This window comes from Stegastes partitus, unplaced genomic scaffold (genome assembly GCF_000690725.1).
Source record: "Stegastes partitus isolate 25-593 unplaced genomic scaffold, Stegastes_partitus-1.0.2 Scaffold203, whole genome shotgun sequence".
NCBI lineage: Eukaryota > Metazoa > Chordata > Actinopteri > Pomacentridae > Stegastes > Stegastes partitus.
The window spans coordinates 557,131-573,556 of NW_007577934.1; the positions used below are offsets into that span (position 1 = coordinate 557,131).

Genomic DNA, 16,426 nt, shown 5'->3' on the forward strand with positions numbered 1-16,426 from the left:
GAAATCATTTCTGAGGAATAAAACTCCATTTCCCCACAGTGGGCAGAGACGGAGAGGGCGACACGAGCATAGTTGACGCGCGGGCTAAATTGCAGATGTCGTTTCATTAGTGTGAGGCTAGCTCATCTCTCAGAAAACATATCTGACTCTCTAGGGCATCTCTTGTGCATTATGAATGAGACAGCCGAGCCCCAGCTCCACTGGAATAAATTAAAGGCATTTCGTGACATTTTGAAAATTAATCTGTTGTTTTTGCTCAGCGGGCACTTGTCACAATGTGGGCGCAAAAAAAAAAAAAAAAGTTTCTGCAACTGTCCCGGAGGTGACAAGGGACTAGCTGTCAGCGTCGGTTTCGGTGAACAAAGTTAACAATGCAAACGAGCCATTTTTAAGCTGACAAATTTGTCACTTCTCTCGATACCAGGTGGTATCGACTCTTTAAAAAAAAAAAATAATTGCATAAATCTCCTACTTGAAACCGTGAGGACATTTCTTTACACAGGTCTGTACCGAGGAAACTCATTAATGCAAAAACTCAATTTACAGTCAATTCACCCCACAGGCAATTATTTCAAAGCATACATAGAGAAGTGCAAGCAGGGGCAAGTGAAACTCCCCGTGGGGACCAATAAAGCATCACATTATTATATATATTCTTTGTGATTAGCGTGATCAGTATTGCGGGTGTTTATCATGCTGGCGGACCTCTGGAGAGACGGACTCAACCCTGGAGGAAGTGAAATTCCTTCCTGGCATGAAAGAACACCTGTAACATCAGCGACGTGCAGCTCAAGGGCAACTGCTGCCGGTCTTTTGTCTGGGGCCACCGTATTCCATTATGCATGAACTTACACGGGTGCACTTTGTCTTGGCTGGAGTTAAGCTGGGGACCACAGGGGGTGATTAGGACACCGTGTACCTTATGTTGAACACCCACAACAGCTGCTCCGATGTGGGACCCTCAAAGGGAGCGGAGCGCTCAATGACTCTCGAAACATTCAGAGGGCGAAAAAATAACTAGTCATGTTTGTACAAAAAAAACTTATTTAACCAGCTGACATAACCACAAGTGTTGCATAACAGCGCCCTGAGAGGAGTTATCAGGGGGGCGGTAGAGGTCACGTCAAAACGAACACAACGCAAGAGTTTCCCGCTTGTGTACCTTTGCCGACAGCAACTCCGCAGAAGCAGATGGGGTGGGGCGCCTCGCTAGAAAGGCCACCTCAACTGTACTCGCTGAAGGAGGAGAGAATGTGTCTTACTCACCTCTCTGGCCCAGATTCTCTCAGCCTACGTGGGGATTTGAAGCACTTACATGTGGGTCACAGGACCACTTCTTTAACATTTAGCTACATGACGCGTTTTCAAAGGCAGGAGCCGATCTGGGGAGCCTTCAGGTTTTCGTTTCAAATCACGCTGACATTTGACTAAGAAGTCCAGATCGTCTTATGAAAAATGTCAGTATTTAGAGCAGGACACAACAACATGTTTACGATAAAGTGGTATCATTGGAAGTTGGGGGAGAGCGTTATAAAGCGTCCACATGAGACCAAAAGCCATTTCAAATTTCAAAGTAAAAGCAACCAGGAACAACAAAGAAAGGAGTCATTTTAATACAACCGTTTCTTTTTAAACTTAACCAAACCATGTAGTTCTAACATAAAATGGATTTACTTTTCAACAGTGATTTTAAATGGACAACGATGCCGCCCTACTGATAGAGACCACAGAAAACATCTATGTGTTGTTCAAGAAGGTATAAATAGATATTCTCGCTTTTAATTTGGAGGACTTGTTGGACTTGGCACAACATTTTAGTATGCAAACTCCATTTGTCTGACTTAGAGCATTTCCAAAGCAGTCACATATTGTTGTCTGTCAAGTATTTCAGTTCATTACTTCCTTTTGTAAACACCAATTTTTAATTAGACCCTCATGGACAATCACAGGTTAAAAATCCCGCCTTGACAAAAGAGGTGAGTCCATAATTAAATGGGTCATTCCATCTCAAATCACCAAGGACCTTCTGCTGATCCACCTCTGACTTGTTTGAAACTTTTTCCTTTCTCATAAAATGTGGATATTTTAAATGGTATTTGTGAAATTCTAGATTGATGCATCACGTACTTTCCAAGATATTTGTTTTTAAAAACATGCCCATCCATCCACGTTCAGCAGATTTTTTTTCACACATTGAAATTTGAGGCCACGTTTGAACGACAAAATCTCAGAAACTATTAAAGCTTGAATGTTGAGTTTAGTTACATCTGGAGAACCGTGGAGTAACTCTGCTCTCCTTGGATGAGGCTATCTAGCAGTGTTTTTGATTTTATGGTGCAACTTGTCACACGTTTTTTCATTTTTGTGATCAAGTATTTAACATTTAAAAGTATTCTAGATGTTTTCTTATGTATTATTGCGACATGCAACGACATAAGGTTGACAAAAAATCACTACTTCACTTCTGCATTATACATTTTTTTGCTAATGTTGGGTCAAAATTGGGACTTTACATGACAGCTTCAATTTACACAAAGTCCAAGATTATTTGATCTACTTGTCTGATATTGTAGATTCAGAATGAGTAATATGATGAGAGATAACAGTGAAAAGCTTGGGCCTGTATCTTTAATAACCCACCAGATACTGTCATTCAAACAGAGGTTGATATGTTTGTTTTTTAACTTCATCTCCGAAATAATCTCTGTTCTACACCAAACTAAAATTTCAGGCAAATTCAGGCAACCAATCTACTGTTTAATAGCAAACCTGAGGAATCCATCTCATTTTTTAGCTGATGAAAAGGATTCCAAATGTGAGAGGATGTGAAGACTGCGGCTAAGTATCCATTAAGAACCTAATTAAGGTTGTAATCTTGATTATACACAAAAGGCAAAGTATACAGTCAAGCGCCACCACTAGAATCACGCTTGTATTCATGACAGGCTGAACGCTTCCTGAGTGGACCGAAACAAAGGAGCTCAACTGGAAGTGTAGGGATCTTATTATAAACCAGCCGCAATAAGGGGAAGGAAAAAAAAATAAAAAAAATCAAATGGAGTAACTATGAGGAAGTGTGTGCGTCTATGTGCGATTGTACGTCAGGAGTGTGTACCTGCACCTTTTCCATGTCCGCCTGTCTACCTGCCTGTCAGTCAGTCTGCCTGCCTGTGTGCACGGTTCTGTGAAGGCCAGTAAGAGGAGTAGAAGGCAGCGAGAGAAGGGAAGAAGTGCTGTCAGTCAGTGCTGGCTGAGCAGGGAGCTGATGGGAGCGGGAGGAAAGACGGTTGGCGGGCCGGAGCCATGCACTATTCAGGCATCATTCAGACGGAGCGCGACCACTGGGGCAAAACACCACAAGGTTCGCGGCAAACACACACGTTTACGCACGTGAATACCACACACACACACACACCTGCCCCGGCTTCCTCGGCAAATCCAAAGTCAACACTGCTGGCATCATCTGAACCGCCGGTCGTGCTACAAATAGTAATTTTTATCTATTAGTTACTGTACTGCGGACGTGTGAGGCAACCTCAAGCTGAAGCAGAGCTATACAGGTGTGAACACTAGCTTACATACACCTGTAAAGACCAGGCACATCATGGCAGTTTTGAGTTTACAGTGATTCCAATAACTTTTAATATTCTATGATGGGAAAAAAAACAACAATCACACATTCTGTTTTTTTAACTTCTAGGTCTTTTGTAAAAATGATCAAAAACATCCACTCAGAAACTTAAAGTATGAGTTTTAGTGACATAGAAGGCTGTGTTATTCTAATTATCTTGGCGGCATGGCCTCTTAACGCCCCGTGAGTGATTACAATTGACTACAGCTGCTGACTCCTCCGAACCAGTTCAAATAGGACCCATTTGATACACTCGATAGACTCAGCCATAAACACTACAGGGCGAAAGTCGAAGGAGCTCAGCAAAGACCTGAACAAGCAAATCAATGACTTAAACGGGTCAGAAAAGCCACTTGGAGCCATTTCATATAGCCGATTCTATCAAGTGGAGAGGTCAAAGATACAACCAGAAGTCCGTGAATGGTTTAGTTGAGGCGAAAATGGCCGAGGGAGGTGATTCTAAATTGTCCGTAGGTGTGAATGTGAGTGTGCTTGGTTGTCTGTCTCCAAGTGTGGTGACCTGTCCAGGTGAACCTGCCTTCGCCCTAAGTCAGCTGGGATAGACTCCAGCCCCCCATGACCCTAGTGAGGATTAAGCGGTGTGTAGATAATGGATGGATGGATGGATGGATGGATGGATGGATGGATGGTTCTTTCACAGACTTATTACAGATCTTTTGGAAAAAGTACAAACATCTGATGGGTCAAAAATATACATACAGCAACTTAAGGTATCTGTTTTGGTGTTGTAAAAAGTTGTGTTAGTCAAATTTGCTTCGTGGCTTCTTAACTTCTCATTTGTTCTTACAATTGACTACAGCTGGTGACTCCTCTGACATGATTTAAATACTCATTAGATCTGAAAGTTTTTTTTTTTTTTTTTTTTTTTGTAAAGTTAACGAGACGAGTTGTTATGTTTTGTTTTGTTTGTTGTTGTTGTGTGTATAAATGAGATTGTGTGTATGTGTGTGGACCCCAGGAAGAATAGCCGATGCTTATGCTGGTGCTAATGGGGATCCTAATAAACAAGAAACAAGAAAGTCTAGGGATTTCAGGAAAGATCTGAATAAGCAAACCAATGACTTGAACAAGTTAGGAAAGTCACTTGGAGTCATTTTATAGTTATTTCTGTAAGAAGACTGGTCAAAGACACAACCAGAAGCTTGTGGATGGCTACCAAAAGCACCAAGTTCAGGTAAAAGTGGCCAAAAGGGCATTTCACCAAACACTAGTGTGTCTATAACTTTGATCCAGCAGATGTTGTCATATTTTAAAGAAACCTATAATACATTTACAAAAGAACTAAACTGCATGATTGTTTTGTTTTGTCTCGATTATTCCATGATAGAGAGTTTTAGAAAAGTTTCAGGAAACTCATAATATAAAGCTGCAACATGTGAACTGGCAACAAGAAAAGTCAGGACAGGGAAAGTGATAAAGGTGTAAACTAAACCACCTGTCTAGGACAACACTGCAGTCTTCAAGAAGCAGGTGAATGCCATGCCTTGTTGAGGCCTTTTGTTCCAGCGTCATCCGAAGCTATTTTGCCACTGAGGTCAGAAAAACAATACAATCAGGACAGACACCTTTATCATGCAGTGTATTAAAAAGTTAAGCTCCCCTCCTATAAACCTTGAATGCTGTGAGAGAGTCCTGAATGGTCTAACTCATCTAAAGGACAAAGTGATAGCGCCAGGGAGCAGACGGCTCGTAAACTAATGGGACTCTTGTAAAAAGATACTCCCTCCCTGGATTATACCTGCTCAGGAGGCCTGATGGATGGCCCAGATGGCTGGGAGAGGACACCGAGCGTAGATGAGTGTACAGGTGTGACAACGTGTGTGTGTGTGTGTGTGTGCTTTTGTATGAAATAACAAGGACTTGTACGGTGAATTCCCTGAAGCTCGCTACGCCTTTAACTGATTTAGATGAAACAGTTTCCAAAATATCTGACCCGCTGACTTTTTTTTCTTTTTTTCACAGCAAGTTTCATGAGGAAATAAGCAGATATTTTAAATTTGAGTTATGTGACTATTCCAGGTAATGATAATACTGACCTGAGGGGAGCCACATTTCCTTTGCTTTAAAAAACAACTCGTTATGAGGCAAAATGAAACCAGTGCAGACCCAAGCAATCAGAGTCTGAAACTGTGTATTGCGGCAAATTGCAGACGAAAGCCAAGTCGAACCGCAGGTAAAGATTTGATTGCAAAAAAATTGCCCTTTGTGTCGTCGAAACAGCTCTGACCTCTGGAGGCGTGGACGCAAGATCTCTGTCTGTGCATAGTCGCGTCTGGTACCAAAATGTAGGCAGTGGATTCTGTGGTTTACGGTGTAAGGCCTTCCTGGATCCAGTACAAGCCGCTCAATGACGAAGGGTTTTGGGGAGTTAACAGACTTTTTATTGTGTTCCTCGATCGGTGTCTAAGCAGTTTCTGTGGTGGCTTGCATTGCTCCTGAAGGGTGTGCTTGGTGTTTAGGTGGATGGTGCAAGTCAAGGTAACATCCCCATGAATGCCGGGACCCAATGTTTCCCAGCAACACAATCTCTTGTAATGACATACCCAATGAAAGACACTTCACCTGTCAATGGTTTTAACCTTCTGGCTTATCTGAGTAGAGCACAATGGAGCTGGAACTATTACTAAATTTGCCACTTGGGTAATTAAATGTTCTTTTAAGCAATATTTGAAGCCAAACCTTGATTCCCACATCTGAAAATAGGACACTTTTTCACTAAATTCACATAAAATAAGCAGGTTTAAAATCACTTCTGAAACCAGGGAACTCATTTCTGTTCTATTTTCCGATATAATATCGGCTAAGCGATTTTTTAAAAAAAAAACATAAAACGCACAGTTTTTTGCAATAATAAAAGGTTATCTAACTGCAGAGTGACTTTAATATGTTAAAACATGAAATTAAGCCTGAAGGTTATTGTACACCATTTTATACAGCTGGTCTTTAAATGAGCTTGATATTATCACAGCCTATTTAAGGTCATAGCCAATTTCCCTGACTGCTAGATAAATCAGCGGCGGTGTAAAAAGAAAATTATTGACATTTATTAACTGCATGCTTAGCCTTAAGGGCTGTATTATCAACGACGCATACATTTATTATGCTATTTATGTTGCAGGTAGACATGAAATAGTTAATAAACAGAAGACGTTAATCTGTTTGTAAAGAGGGTTTTTTTTCTTTGTTAAATTGTAAGCTAATAAATCAGCATTTAGATAATATATCGTGCGATTAAATTAAATCTGTGGACGCAAATTGTCTTCTCCTGCACGGAAAGCAGCAGCACTTCCAAAGCGGCCGCCAGGTGTGAACTATAAAGGCCCAGGCCTATTCAGTCATGCTTCTTAAAAAAGAATAAAAAAAAATAAAAAAACGGGATGAAAAATTCACATGGAAGACCACATGGTGTAACATATGAATAAACTAAGCCAGACAGTCTGGGAGGATACTGACACAGGAGACAGCTGGTGGTTTGGCCAACCTTATTAAGTCAGGTGTTACGCCTGGGGACACGCTGGGAGGCAGCGCGCACACATACATGAACAATCACTGACTGTTAGCATGGCTACCAACACACAGGGTACAATTTCAAACTGGCAAAAAAAAAGAAAAACAAAAAAAAACTGCTGCGACTTCAAGATTTCTCACAGCTCCCGCTTTCTAAGAATAGAACACTTGCACAGAAAACCTACAGTGCATTTTGTTGAATTCGTCAAATAGAGCCTTTTTGTTTTCGCAGAAAATTCACACGGAGAGCCCTTTTTATTCTATCGGTTTACCCGCTCAGACAGTCTTTTACACTTTCCAAGCCCATGACGCACACCTCTGAAATTGTCACACATGGACAGCGCTTTTAGGCGAGGCATTAGGGCCGAGTTAAATTGAATTACATCGCCGCTTCACACTTTGATGGCGTCTATTAACTTTGCAAACAGCGCTGATGGTAAGCCTATCATATGGTGACTGCTGTGTAACAGGATTGCAGATTGTGGCACTGCAGAGTGCGGAGCGAGCAAAAAAAAAAAAAAAAAAGCAAAAAGCAAAAAAGTAGCAGGCCTCCGAACCTTAGCTGGTGCAATGAGGGTAAATGGCAGTTGGGCAGAAGAGCGCTGTTGGTGCTGTAGGAGTAACAAAGAGCTGCAGCACCCCCAACAGAAGGTAGAGACACACCGACAGGCAGCAGAAGAAATGAAAGGAAGAGCGCTTCTCTGCGAATGTGGGCAGCTCTTTGTCGCAAATTCAGTTTTCTTATTGTCGGCTTTCTTTGTGTCGCGTGTGATTTATGGTGTCGATGGCCCGTTGATGTCTGGCATGCGTTTGCAAACATGTGTGGGAGTACATGTGTGAAGCGGACTCTGCCTCTTATAATGACCGCATAGAGAGTGAACAGAAAGTCGGGGAAAAGAGGAGAGGGAAAAAAAAAAAAAAAAGAAGAAGAAGAGGAGACTCAAACAAGGAAAGGAACTGATGAAAAGGAAGGTTGAGGGGGGGGAGAAAAAGAGAGTGAGGATAAATTGCCAGGAAAGAGAAGAGGAGATAGAACCATTGCCATAGCAACAGCAGTATTTCTGCCATCGAGCAATAACTGCTTGATGTCAGATGCCAGCTCTTGGTCTTAAAATCTATTAAAAAGAAAAAGATATGCATAAAGTCGGAAAAATATGACATTGTGACTTATAGTCGGTCGTAAAGCAGGCGGTTTACAGACAGTGTGCAGCGGTGTACAAAGTCGCCGGGAGAGAGAAAAAAAACAGAGCAACAACTAGTGACAGCTGAAAACGATAAACTCCAGAAAACACGTTAAAGCATTTTTCAAGTTGCTTACACTCGGTATAAACAATTGGAAGTGTCACAGCTCAAATAGGTTTTTGGCTTATCCTGATTCTAGCAGGTCCAATCGGATTCCTACACTCTGGCCGCGCAAATAAGATCAAAAAGCATCTTCTGTGTCAATCATAGTGATGATATAAAACACAAACTGACCTAAACTAGCGACACTTAAATTGCCCAGAGGCTTGAAAGTGAGCAGAAACGGCTCCGATTTCTCGGGGTGTATGTAGTTCCTGAGTTCTAAAAAAGGGTTCTCGGTCTCCAATTAAAGTTCCTGCAGTGGAATTTTAGGATTAAATCATTTTATTTACAACAGTGTGTTGTGTAAGGTCACAAATAGTTATGAGCAAGACTGCTTATATATAATAAGAAGCACAGTTTAATTGCTAGTCGGCACCAGAAATACAAGACAATTAAGCTAATTATTATTATTATTATTCTCTTTTATTGCGTTTATGTCCAGCAAGGTGGAAAGTGACGCAGTTTGTTATCCATAAACCCACTACAATTATCTTGACATTCGTTAATAGCAGTTTTATCATTGGTAAAGTGTCTTTTAAATGTCTGAGTTGTCCACCGAATAGAAACTCAGACAAACTTTCTTTATGCATAAGGATAGACAACAAGGATTCATTCAATTTAAAAGAAAAACAAATCACCGTTTGCAGGTACCGAATGGTGAATATTTTCTAGTTTTCAAATGTTTCACTGATAATACAATGAACACCTTTGGGGTTAGAGCTTTGAGTTCTGAGAACTAAATGGGCATTTTTCAGCTTTAGCACACATTTTAAAACCATACAGCTAATTAGCTGCTCAACCTATTATGAAGATAAGTGCTTGCATTCCTCGTTACGCGAATTAAAAACACTGCACAGCTCAGCCAAAACCTCAGCGACGATGATTTGTTCAAATTTAGTCCATCTAGGTGTGATTTTGTTTTCATCCCCCAGCTTTAAAGGACAAGAAAGTTTAGGAATCAGCTAAATATTCCTGCGCATTCTTCTAGTCTTTACCATAATGCAGCAGCAATAACAAGAAGTGAAACTGCAAACGTGTGTGGTTATAATAGTCAGATCTTTTTTTTTCCTATTTCCCCTCAGTTTCCCTGCTGAAATAGCTTCCTCCTCACTGTGCGTACAGTGGGTGCTGTGTTCAGGTTCGCTCAACAGACACACTCGCCTCAGGACATCAGGAATAATTAGCCGAGATCAACCTGACATCAATCACCCGACTCTGGCGCGCGCACAGGTCATCACCTTCTACACGACCTTACATGCTAAACAGACTCCTGTCACAACCTGTCGCAAGGCTCAATGGAGGGAGAGTTAAAGGGAGAAAAATTAACAGAGATGTTGAAGTTGTGAGTGTGAAGGATGGACGTGGAGGCGAGCGGAGCGAATTTAACATGATAAAGACATGGAGGGTGATATGGTGACAGGTGAGACGGGTGTCTGAGAACGCCTGTCTTTTTTTTTTACCACGTATCCCTTTGAAATCTATGCACTAATAGACAAAGTTTCCCACTTAGTCACTCGAGGCACAAGGCTGCAAATTATCACATTACGCTCAAATCAAGAGGCCCAAGATGCCGAGCTGTGCAGAGCCACACTTAATCCCACGCTGACCGACGCACACGCGGAGTCGAGCTAATGGCAGGTCTGACATGTCGTGGGGCTTGGCCCAAAAACATGGCTGCCTCTGCAATTAATTACACCATTCAAGTGAGGAACCAGCCAATGGATCATGTCGGCCCCCGTCCTTTGAGCTCAAGGACAGCCGGTCGAATTTCCCTTTACACAAGGGGGCGTCATCCCCACTGACAGTGTCTGCTGGTGTGTGTGTGTGTGTGAATTTGTAAATGTGTCACAGGCAGCAAGCAGGAATGATTACCTCGCCTGAAAAAGGACAAGGAGCGGAATCTGTCTGGTCAGCTTGCTTTTAAAAAAGCAGCAAACGGTAGGCGGTGAAATTCTCCCAAAACAATTATAAAAACAAACCAGCATCTAAAGTGACTCTGTATTTTTTTTGCAATCTCGTCTATATCCTGTTCTTTAGTGCTGCAATGACCCAATTTCCCCACGGGGATCATTAAAGTTTCATCTTATCTTATCTTATCTGCCCCATCCTTCTCTCCTCCCCTACCACCTCTTAGCAACCCCCTCCTCCGATCCTTCACTTAATTATGTCCCGTGAATGAAGTTCATCTTTCATGCTGCCAGCAGCCGGCAGCGTGGCTCGCCCGTTCTGGGCTATCTAATCATGGCGCAGAGACTAAACTAAATTTAGACAGTCGGCATGTGATGCCTGGCAGGCCCTAATGGGGGCTGACATCTCAAGACACTCTGCTGATGTACAAGATACACTTTGCCCGAGCCGGCTGCGTCCGCTGTTGACGAACGCTGATGACTTGCGAGCCAGTTTGTTGTGCTCAAAAAGTTTTGGAGAGGTGAAGCAGTGTGCTGACGAAGGCCATTCCAACCTAATGAAATCCAGCATTTACATTTCTGGATCTCGGCCAACGCTGCCACTGTGTTTACCTTAAAGTGATCCACACGTGGAAAGTAACAGCAGTGGCAAAGTTGTCCGAAGGATACAAAACACACACGGTTACTCAGACTGCAAATGAATCGTCTGTCGACGGCATAAGTTTTTGTGGACGCAAACCGGTCGATATGTGTTTACGGTTAGTAATTAATAAAATCACACGCGCTGAGGAATATCTGATCTACAGTGTAATGTACATAATTTAATTGAATTTCAACTCTGTCTGCAAATTAGAGCCTGAACAATAAATTAGCTGAGCAGAGATATTAGCTGATATTTACTGCAGGTGTATGAGTTAAGGCGTGCATGTCAGCGGAAAACATGAGCGTACAAGACAGCGACAAATTAACCCTTTGCTCCCTGCCGGCAAGTTTGACAGACATATTATCTTTATCTTTCTTTTTTTTCCCTTCAAATCAGAGACAGAAACTTTAAAAACAACTATCATTAAAGTATTCATCTGTTATGTGCAGTTCCATTCGGAAAATCATCCAAGTCTAAGCTTCAAATAGTGATTTTTTTTACAGAATCATTTCATTATACATATCTCATATAAAACCTAAAAAAAAATCTAAATGTTTGCGCCAGAAAAGAAATAAAGAAAACAATTCTACACTCTTTTGTGCAGCCATGAAGCCATTAGTGACTCAGCTGCTGTCAGTAGTCACATAACAAAAAAAAAAAGGGACTCTTCCTCTCAACTGGTCTGAACTGCAGGCAGTGTTTACACAGAGCAAACAGGAGACAAGTATAGGAACAAATAAGCAAATATGTAGTTAAACATGTAGGGTCATATTAATTTTTCCAGTGTTGGTAACACCTGTTGCATGTGTTGCCTCATTTTTATTTATTTTTTTTTTTATTTTAATCTTAAATTTTGTAAACTTTCGTTGACATATTGTCTGTTTCCATAGAGGTCCATGACTTCATATTACAGTGAAAATGGGGCCTAGTTTGCAATCTGGTGACTGTAAAGGCCACAAAATATGATTCACATCGTTTTACTCATTGAGCTATTCAGTGATCACTCATGCCCTATTGATCATTGTTATTCAGGGACCTGGTTTTTACTTTAATTACGTCACCCGTCTGTATATTTGAGGTGTCACCTGGCTGATAAGTTGCTATCAAGCTTCTAAAACTGTCAAATACCAACCTTAAAACCCAGCGCTGGTCAGGCTGCACTGTAAATATTTCATTAGGAAAGCCATCCAGGGAAGGTAATTATTACACCCATAAATCCAGAACACACCCAAACGAAGATGAACTAAAAGATATTAGTGTCTGTAAATTGTCTGCGTGGTCAGCTGTGGCCCGTCTGCCTCCTTGGTTCCGTCAACAAGTGATTAGTTTCGTTACAACAACAATCCATTTGTTATGTGCGGATCAATTCGGAGTTGTAAGTATCCTGATTTGTATGCAAATCAAATTTTCAGTCATCCTGTTAATCAGCCTCAGAAATCAAGTATCAGATGGACCATAATTCATATGTTTCACAATAAAAGCATCGCGTGGCAGACAGTACGTCCTCTGAAACTGTGGCAGGTTTTTAATGTCAAACAGATGGAGCGAGCGTCGACTTTGTATTCGCGGCAGCAACCGCGAATTATCCCCAGCAACGAGAGCAGATCAGAAAAACTGAGGAGATTCTGACTGAAATTTGATTAAATGTACTCAGAAAAGAGGAAAAAAATCGCAATAAAAGGCGTGCGTCTAATAATAGCCCGCCTTGTAGCTACTTCAGTTGTGGTAAATTAAGTCCACAGCTGCAGCTACAGTATTTAAACTGAGTCATTTATGCGCTGAAATATCTCTGACACAGTCTTTTTGCATTTAGCATATTTAGTGTATTCCAACAGGCACATCAGCCATTGTCTTGCTAAGCGCTGCACTTTTTTTTTTTTGATTCACTCTCCCAGTCTCACTTCATGCTCCCCGCCTATGAGACATACCTAACAAACACATGCACACAGCGGGAGCAGAAATACACACAAAAAAAAAAAAAAACTACCCAAGGACACCAAGTGTACGTCCTCAATCTTAACACAGGCCTGAAAGGAAAAGTGCTTTTAAGAGTGATTTTAGTCGAGCTGTGCGTCCTCCTCCTCCGATATTCCGCACAACTAATGTATTTTTATGAGTCCGCTTATGAGCTTTAAGGTCAAACGAACAAACCAGCTGCTTTTTTTTTTCTTTGTCGTCAAGTCTTCACAACATCTCAAATCGCTATAATTGGATTATATGGAAATGAAACCATGTTGTCAGCTGAGATAACTGTTACTCAAAAAGAAAACGTGCTTAGAATTTATCTGCAATCTGCATCTAAAATACATACATGTCGTCGTATTTGCATAATTATACGTGTTATTTTGATATAGCCACTGTACATTTACGTAAAACGCTTTCATGCAACAATCGACTGTTCAGTTTTTTTGTGTTTCGTACAAAGGCTCGACCTCTGCTCACCCGGCGCTTGAATGTAACTGCGGATGCTTCTGTGAAATGGTGGTATTTATTTGATTTCATAAAGCTCTCCTCTCTCGCCAGATAGCTCTAAAAACTGCAGTTTTCAAGGCTGCTGCTGCTGCTGCTGATCTAAATCTGAGATCATCAGCATTTCCACACATAGCATACTGTAAATTATAGAATAGTCGCTGGCTAGATCTCAACATCCGGCATGCAGACGGTCTGATGACCACTTTGATGCTGCTGATCCACTTGAAACAGAGATATTAATGCAACAAATTGGTGTGCGCAAGTTGCCAAAAGTTAGCTGTAAAGGACACAAAGTCGACTGTAAAGAGGTAGGTCTGTAAGGACTTCATGGTCACTGGGGGTAGCAGTGGGAGCAAACAAAGTCTCTGGGGTTGGATAAACAATAAAGGCCTGTCGTTTGCTCAGAACAAAGGCCTGTCATTTGCTTTTGTTGTTGGTGGTATTTTTTCCCCTTGTAATCTGCATGTCCAGATGGCTGGATGACTTTCCCCCTCACAGCATCGTTAAAAGCGCAGCACAGCTGGCAGACTGAGAGCGAGAAGCAAAAGAGTGCAAGGAAACCGAAAAGTGGAAGAGGTCTGGGAACAAAAAAAAAAAAAAAGGCAAAGCTGGGCAAAAACTTTCGAGCGAGACGGACCAATAGTGGAACTGGAGAACTTGGTAAGAGCGAACACTGCAGTGACACATAAGTAGAGACTGTTGGATGAGCAGCTCTTACCCAGATCTGTGTTGGGCCCCGCCAGCAGCTGTTTGAACTTATCCAGACGGGACGCCTCCCTCTCGGTCATGGCCGGGGTGCCAGATGTGTTCTGGTCAGCCATGCGAGCCACGAGGGGGATGACGGGCTGCCGGTGGGGAAGCGACCGCTGTCTGTGGAGGGCTGCGCGCTCACCTGCTGCATCTGGTAGGAAGGAAAAGAGATGAGAGAGAGCGAGGGGGGGGTTACAAAAACAAAGCCGCGCAACAAATGGAGCGATTTCAGATGATGCAGCGCCGCATTCTGTGGACACGTTGAATCTCCGCCGCGCTTAAATCCGAGCCGTAGTAAGGTCAGGGCTCCGGAGTGCGACCGTTTTGGTCGCACATGCAACCGAAAATCTGTCAAGTGCGACTAAACATTTTCATGGGTCGCACTGGTGCGTCTGACATTTAGCGGGTCTGTCCGTGTGTGTCTCTAGGTAGATAAATTTACTCAACGGAGGTAAACCTGGCAGTGGATCACTTTATTTCGCTCTTTTCATGCTCACACATTGTTGGCCACACGCCTGTATAAAAAAAGCTGCAGCAACTGAGTGGAGCCTGTATTAGAACTGTGATATTCTTACACTGTTTTAAATCTTATTTTCATCCAGTACAGCAGCTTTAATGCACATGTGTATATATTTTTAAAGCAGTGTTTTTTCTTACCTACCTCATGTCAGCTCAATGCACACTATATACATATTGTGAAATGCAAATTCCTGCTGCAACACTGCCGGGTTTCCTCAGGGATCCAATAAAGCATTCTATCTACCCATCTTTCTATCTATCTAGAGGCTTCTCTATGCTCAGCAGGCTTGTAAATCTAAATATTCTTTTTTAATTCTATTCTATTTTTTGATCCAATACACCGGTTTTTATGCATACGTGCAAGCACTTTGAAAATAGCGTGTTTCTTGCCTACCTCTCTGTACGTTGCGTGTTTTGTGATATGTAAATCACTGCTGCAACACTGCAACTTCCCACAGGGCATCAATAAGGCATCCTATGAACCTATGTGTCTATCTAGAGGCTTCTCTGTGCACTGCAGCCTCCTAGCGTCGACTGATGCGTGTGAGGCGTTTCGGGAACATCTGTAAATGGCAGCATCTTCTCATAACATGTATGTGAGGCGTTCAGGGGTCATCTGTAAACTGTGGCCATAGAAAACAATCTAGATTACGCTCTCCCCCTCTGAACTGCATGAATCTATGCCAACCACATGCTCAACCAGTGGGAAACACTGAGATGTGATAAAACGGCCAACTTATGCATTTGCTGCAAAGAGCCAAACAGCCACAGCACGGCGAGTAACAGCGTTTTTGTTTTGTTTTTTTCAGAGCATAAGAATCTTTTCCCCGTGCCATCACATGTGCATGGTTGGCAGATCAGCCCACCTCCCTGCAGAGTTTCAGCACCAGTCAGCGGCAAACGGAAGCAGTGAGCAGTCAGAAATGAAACAGAAATTCACCAGAAGAAAGAAGAGCGAGCTTTGACTAACCAAACCGGTTTCATTTATCTGCACTTGTAATGCTGCTACACTAAACTGCAATCACTACAATCAATTACATAACATGTATAGCAATAATCAGCGTGTATGGGAAATGACAAAAAAAAGTGTTCTATTTGGCACCTAAATGAGAAAGTTTGGTGCAAAAACTTATTCTGGAACAGCATTATCGTACGGTTTTACGAATCCTTGTCTATCTAAGTGATAATAAATGTTAAGTTACCGTTAGTGGCCTGTTTTGCAATGAGCCTGCAAGAAAGCAGCTGTTGTTGCGATATTTCTGTTTCAACAGTGAAGGCTCTATCCCAACGACACAAACATCAATTCAGGGGCCACATGTTCCCCCATATGTGCTGAAAAATACATTTTAAAAAGTCACAACACAAAACAAAGACGTCGCACAGACAAGTTAGCTGGCGAGATCGGGCCTTCGATGTAGAGAGGAACGCACCTTCTGTCACGCCCAACACCGAGCGAAAGTTCATAAAAATCCCCGTCGACGGCGCTGCCAGCGTGTTCTCAGTGCCAGAGCAGAAAAACCACGAAAACATCTCCTGCATGCCGAGTCGCACAAACACTCCAGAGCAATTAAGAAAGCTGGAATGCTGCCGATTTTAATATCCCTTTCAGTTTTTTTTTTTTTTTTTTTTTTA

At 42.1% G+C, this 16,426-nt stretch overlaps 1 protein-coding gene across 2 annotated transcripts in view; it reads right to left on the reverse strand.

The window, feature by feature from the left end:
• The window catches only part of tbc1d22a (TBC1 domain family, member 22a), a 165,964-nt gene that overhangs the window by 139,529 nt on the left and 10,009 nt on the right, over nucleotides 1–16,426 (reverse strand). For both annotated transcript variants that reach the window (XM_008280627.1, XM_008280628.1), the window contains exon 5: nucleotides 14,244–14,426. In XM_008280627.1, coding sequence (XP_008278849.1) covers nucleotides 14,244–14,426 — 183 coding nt within the window. The remainder of the gene's footprint in view (nucleotides 1–14,243; nucleotides 14,427–16,426) is intronic.